The sequence below is a fragment of the Curcuma longa genome, unplaced genomic scaffold, assembly GCF_044706935.1.
Source record: "Curcuma longa cultivar G26 ecotype Majalengka, Jawa Barat unplaced genomic scaffold, ITB_CL_G26_1.1 contig_12364, whole genome shotgun sequence".
In the NCBI taxonomy this organism is placed as follows: Eukaryota; Viridiplantae; Streptophyta; class Magnoliopsida; order Zingiberales; family Zingiberaceae; genus Curcuma; species Curcuma longa.
Genome location: NW_027429141.1, coordinates 1 through 6587, shown reverse-complemented (window position 1 = coordinate 6587; position 6587 = coordinate 1). Strand labels below are relative to the sequence as shown.

Genomic DNA, 6587 nt, shown 5'->3' with positions numbered 1-6587 from the left:
AGGAAAAGGAAGAGGAATAAAATCCATCCCTTAAACTGTTTACTTAGATAGATGGAAAGAAGATTAAATTGTTTATTGTCCAAAATACCCTATCCTTCTCAACACAATTTTATTTATTTTTATTTCTCAACAAAATAATTTGAAAAAAAAAGATAAATTAGAGAAAACTCCCTAATAGCAAATTCTTCTTTGAAAAATATGATATACGAATGATATAAATTATCAATTTATATAAAAATAATTGGTAGCTAATACATGGGAATGCAACCCCATAAACGTTAATTAAAAAATGCGAGAAGATTCATTTATAAGTAACAATGAGAATCAGCACTTTCATGGTCAATGACATGAACTATTGTTTATTCAGAAACATGTTTTAACTGCACTTGGTAAATTATTAAAAAAAATTCTTCACAAGCATCATTATTTAAACCTACTGGGAGATACTGAAATTCCAATATCAGGTGTCATGAAAAAGGCATAGAACACTTCAAATGTAACAACTTTCCTGTTGAAATATTGAGACAACAAGTATAGGCATGCTTTCCTGTTGTAACAACTTTCCAATATCAGGTTTATGGTACCTTTTTCACAAAAAATAACAACTTTCCTGTTGAAATATTGAGACAACAAGTATAAAAACACAAGAAAGATATACTTTATAGTTCATAGCGAAGGAGACATCTCAAATTAAACAGATAGGCATGCTCTAACAATTCAGTTGCAGAATCAAAATAGTCCAATAATATATCAGTTGCAATATTTGACCAATCATGATCCAGATGTAAACAGATAGGCATGCTCAAATTAATATGCACCATGCAACACTTGACCATATTAATCCACAAACTGAGAAGATAAACGACAGTAACTGCAAAATATGAGGTAACATTATCAAACAACCTTGCAAAATGTTTGTAATGCTAGCAAAGTTTGTAATTTCTACCCACAGATAAACGACAGTAACTACAAACAATTCAACCAACTAGTGTCTTTAAAGTTGCCATAAAGATATGGACCGAGTGAAAAACAAACAAAATTCAAAATGAGAGTAAAGCATTTTGACTCTTCAAAAAGGGAATATCATCTTTAGAAAAGCAAGTCTCTTCTCTGGTGGACATCCCATGAAAAGCATCATCTTTTCCTTATTCTCCCCCAAGAATAAATACGCACCAAGTATATGTTTATCAGGAACACCAGCACAGACTAGATCTTTGTAGAGTTGCTCATTAACCTTTTGTTGGCGAAATGATCTATTTTCAATAACTGAATTTGAACGATCAATTGCAGCAATAACTTCCTTGACATTAATGTCGATGACTGAATTTTTCTTACTTCCATATGAATCAACAGATGCACACTTCCTCTTCTTTGATCGATCATATGATGGACTATCAGAGACCATTTCAAAACTCTCAGGTTCATCATCTAGGTCAAGATCTCTTTGTTCCTCTTCTAAAATAATTTCAACATTTCTTTCAGCAGCAGTGGAAGCTCCTTGACCGTTTGCTCTATCATGAGCAAACAACTCTAACAACTTCTCATAATGAGGTACAGGGGTATATTTCCACTTCTTGATGGATGGATTAGCCTGGACCAATATAAACATAATTACAAATACAATAGTTTATTAAATAAATATCTACTATTTATACTTACAGCAATAAGTTGCTTCCAAACCTCTTCCTCAGCCTCAAATCTTCTAGTCTCAGCATGCCATTGCACTCCACTTGCATTCTTAAACAAATCATAACAAGAATTGAAGTGACTTTTTAGTGTTTTTATTCTATTCTTCAAATTATCCTTCGTCAATGGGAATTCAATTTTCTCACTGCAAATGGCAACCATATCTTTGTATGCAGTAGATGTGAAAGTGCCACCTACTCGATTGCCATTAACTTGTTGTTCTATCATAGCATCTATAAAAATCTTATCCATCTCCTCAGTCCACTTAATTACATCCTTCTTAACTTGTTCAGTTGATGTACTCATTCCTAATCAACACCTGCATAAAATACACACATGACTATGACAAAAAATCTTATTCACAATTGTAGACATCCAAGTATAATAGTATCAAACAAACAAGCAAATTTTAACATATATACAAAAAATTAAAATCCAATAGATGAACAGCTAGCATTAAAATTTATCAAATAACATATTCAATACATTACATTGTTTGAATCAAACATTGCTAACATATAAGCAGTTCATTTATCAAAAAATCTTCTTTAGTCAATATTGTAATCTAACCACATAGCATTAGCTATGTTATCCCTAATCATACTCCCTTCTCTCCAGTCATTGTCTTGTCTTTCATTGCAACTCACTTCATTATTGGAATTTGCATTCAATTCACGATCCACTTCATTAATTAACCTCTCATCTGGATCCACCCCCATTAAAAAATTATGAAGAATACAACATGCTAAGATAATATCTGTACGAATGTCAAGTTCATAATGAGGTTCTGTTCCACTAGCAATAATTGGAAATCTCTTCTTTAGAACTCCAAAAGCTCTCTCGATTGCATTGCGAAGAGATGCATGTCGAAGATTGAATAACTCTTTTGCATTTGTAGGGCCACATCTCGAATATTCTTTTAAGTGATAACGAATTCCTCGATAAGGAGTAATCAAGTCTCTCTTCAACATAAATCCAGAGTCAACTAAATAATATTTACCTACCATCAAATCAAAGGATATAAGTTAGTTATATTTACAAGAAAAAATATTGTGCACTAATGAGTATTATTTGTAAACTAGATACCATGTGGAATTATCAATTTATCACGTCTAGATAGGGCATTTTTTATGATTCGAGAATCAGATGCAGTTCCTTCCCATCCTGCTAGGACATATGTGAACTTCAAATCAAAAGAGCATGCAGCTAATACATTGGTAGTTGGCCAATCCTTTCTTCCTCTATATCGAGGTGCATCTACATCAGATACCTTAACACGTATATGAGTTCCATCTAATGCACCAACACAATCCTGCAATTGAGAGACAATTGACATATGTGTGGCTACAAAGTACATTACAAAACTTCTATATTAACAAATGATAAAAAAAGAAATACCTTGAAGTAAGGGTAGAATCTGTTACTACTCTCTATAAGAGGAGGAATTTCAGCTCCATCTGGTTGCTTTATAAATACAGCATGAAGGCCAATAATGGCTTTCAAAACTTCATGAAAGTGATTACTAGTAGTCCTTGTACTACGACGAAAGAAAAAACTCAATTCTCGATTTTTAACATCATGACCAAGCAAATATAAAAATTTAGCAACCTTTTCTTCAACACTTGAATTCCTATTGTCTTTTACCCTCTTGCTCTGCTTTAATATTTCACACAAGCCTCTAAAACCATCCAAACTCATCCTAAGAATACTATGGCATGCGTCGGTAGAAGTCATAAGATTGTGTAATAAAATACGTCGAATATTATCTTTTTGATCATTACTCTCTATCAAACCCCTATCTATATATTTTCTCATATCCTTCGATACCATCCAAAGAACAATTGCACAATTCCTATTTATAAAAGCTTCATCATCCGAACTCTCATCCGAACTACTATTATTCTCCTCATAAGCATCAAAATTTTGATCATCTGCTTCACTATTATCCCACTCCATTTTATTAACCTGTACAAGTAACAATAATAATATAGATGATGGTAAAAAAAAATCAAAGAAATAAATTACTGTAAAATAAAAGATAACTATCAAAATTTATTAAAATACACTTCTAAACCTAATTGCTAAACAAATATGCTTTGGGCAGATTGGAGCAGAGGGGAAAGCAAGTCTTCTTCTATGCTTTGGGCAAAATCCACTATCAACCAATCCTCCAAAGGGAATAAAAGAAAACTAGTCTTTGTTTGACACAAAACCCTCACAGCTTGTTTTTGGGAAGCGGAGGGAAGCTGGTTAGGAGCAGAGGGTTCGGAGCAGAGGGCCGGGAGCAGAGGGGTCGGGAGGGGAGAAGCTGGTTAGGGTCGGGAGGGGATAAGCGAGGTTCGGAGCCGCGGCGTGGATGAAGCTGCTTAGGCGTCGGAGCAGAGGGCCGGGAGCAGAGGGGTCGGGAGGGGAGAAGCTGGTTAGGGTCGGGAGGGGATAAGAGAGGTTCGGAGCCGCGGCGTGGATGAATCTGCTTAGGCGTCGGCAAGCAAGCAAGCGAAGAAGAAAACTAGCGAAGGCGTACCAGAGCCGCGTAGGCGTCGGCGAGCAGAGCCGCGTAGGCGTCGGCGAGTTGCTTGGCGAAGCTGCTGGGCGAAGCGGCGCGGATGAAATCGCGTGACGAAGGAGAAGGAGGTGCACAGTCGCTCCTTCGGGAAGGCGTGCGAGAAGCGAAGCGGAAACGAGGAGTCACAGTCGAAATGGAGTTTAATTGGGTATATATTGTATGTAATTTCTAAGTAAATAGAGGGTATTCATGTCTTTTTTTTCCATCTGCTTACTTTCCGCCCAATTTTGGGTTGATCATTTTTGACAGAAAAACTAACCGCTGATGGATGCAATTTCTATTCCTTCATACAAAAATAGAGAAGTAAACAATGGATTGATGACTAGTTTGAAGGAAAAGTTTCCATAGTTTGGACCCCTCTGCTCCCGGCCCTCTGCTCCGACGCCTAAGCAGCTTCATCCACGCCGCGGCTCCGAACCTCGCTTATCCCCTCCCGACCCTAACCAGCTTCTCCCCTCCCGACCCCTCTGCTCCCGGCCCTCTGCTCCGAACCCTCTGCTCCTAACCAGCTTCCCTCCGCTTCCCAAAAACAAGCTGTGAGGGTTTTGTGTCAAACAAAGACTAGTTTTCTTTTATTCCCTTTTGGAGGATTGGTTGATAGTGGATTTTGCCCAAAGCATAGAAGAAGACTTGCTTTCCCTCTGCTCCAATCTGCCCAAAGCATATTTGTTTAGCAATTAGGTTTAGAAGTGTATTTTAATAAATTTTGATAGTTATCTTTTATTTTACAGTAATTTATTTCTTTGATTTTTTTTTACCATCATCTATATTATTATTGTTACTTGTACAGGTTAATAAAATGGAGTGGGATAATAGTGAAGCAGATGATCAAAATTTTGATGCTTATTAGGAGAATAATAGTAGTTCGGATGAGAGTTCGGATGATGAAGCTTTTATAAATAGGAATTGTGCAATTGTTCTTTGGATGGTATCGAAGGATATGAGAAAATATATAGATAGAGGTTTGATAGAGAGTAATGATCAAAAAGATAATATTCGACGTATTTTATTACACAATCTTATGACTTCTACCGATGCATGCCATAGTATTCTTAGGATGAGTTTGGATGGTTTTAGAGGCTTGTGTGAAATATTAAAGCAGAGCAAGAGGGTAAAAGACAATAGGAATTCAAGTGTTGAAGAAAAGGTTGCTAAATTTTTATATTTGCTTGGTCATGATGTTAAAAATCGAGAATTGAGTTTTTTCTTTCGTCGTAGTACAAGGACTACTAGTAATCACTTTCATGAAGTTTTGAAAGCCATTATTGGCCTTCATGCTGTATTTATAAAGCAACCAGATGGAGCTGAAATTCCTCCTCTTATAGAGAGTAGTAACAGATTCTACCCTTACTTCAAGGTATTTCTTTTTTTATCATTTGTTAATATACCATTTTGTAATGTACTTTGTAGCCACACATATGTCAATTGTCTCTCAATTGCAGGATTGTGTTGGTGCATTAGATGGAACTCATATACGTGTTAAGGTATCTGATGTAGATGCACCTCGATATAGAGGAAGAAAGGATTGGCCAACTACCAATGTATTAGCTGCATGCTCTTTTGATTTGAAGTTCACATATGTCCTAGCAGGATGGGAAGGAACTGCATCTGATTCTCGAATCATAAAAAATGCCCTATCTAGACGTGATAAATTGATAATTCCACATGGTATCTAGTTTACAAATAATACTCATTAGTGGACAATATTTTTTCTTGTAAATATAACTAACTTATATCCTTTGATTTGATGGTAGGTAAATATTATTTAGTTGACTCTGGATTTATGTTGAAGAGAGACTTGATTACTCCTTATCGAGGAATTCGTTATCACTTAAAAGAATATTCGATATGTGGCCCTACAAATGCAAAAGAGTTATTCAATCTTCGACATGCATCTCTTCGCAATGCAATCGAGAGAGCTTTTGGAGTTCTAAAGAAGAGATTTCCAATTATTGCTAGTGGAACAGAACCTCATTATGAACTTGACATTCGTACAGATATTATCTTAGCATGTTGTATTCTTCATAATTTTTTAATGGGGGTGGATCCAGATATTGAGAGGTTAATTAATGAAGTGGATCGTGAATTGAATGCAAATTCCAATAATGAAGTGAGTTGCAATGAAAGACAGGACAATGACTGGAGAGAAGGGAGTATGATTAGGGATAACATAGCTAATGCTATGTGGTTAGATTACAATATTGACTAAAGAAGATGTTTTGATGAATGAACTGCTTTGATTCAAACAATGTAATGTATTGAATATGTTATTTGATAAATTTTAATGCAAGCTGTTCATCTATTGGATTTTTAATTTTTTGTATATATGTTAAAA

At 35.6% G+C, this 6587-nt stretch overlaps 1 protein-coding gene across 1 annotated transcript; it reads right to left on the bottom strand.

Annotated features, from left to right (window-relative positions):
* Nucleotides 1-1069: 1069 nt before the first annotated feature.
* LOC141815924 (uncharacterized) lies at nt 1070-4492 on the bottom strand. Its single transcript, XM_074703786.1, has 6 exons — nt 4467-4492; nt 4211-4334; nt 3085-3651; nt 2773-2998; nt 2239-2686; nt 1070-1604 (listed from the first exon to the last, which is right to left on the bottom strand). The coding sequence occupies exons 1-6, from the start codon at nt 4490-4492 to the stop codon at nt 1070-1072; spliced, it is 1926 nt and encodes a 641-aa protein (XP_074559887.1).
* Nucleotides 4493-6587: the final 2095 nt, after the last annotated feature.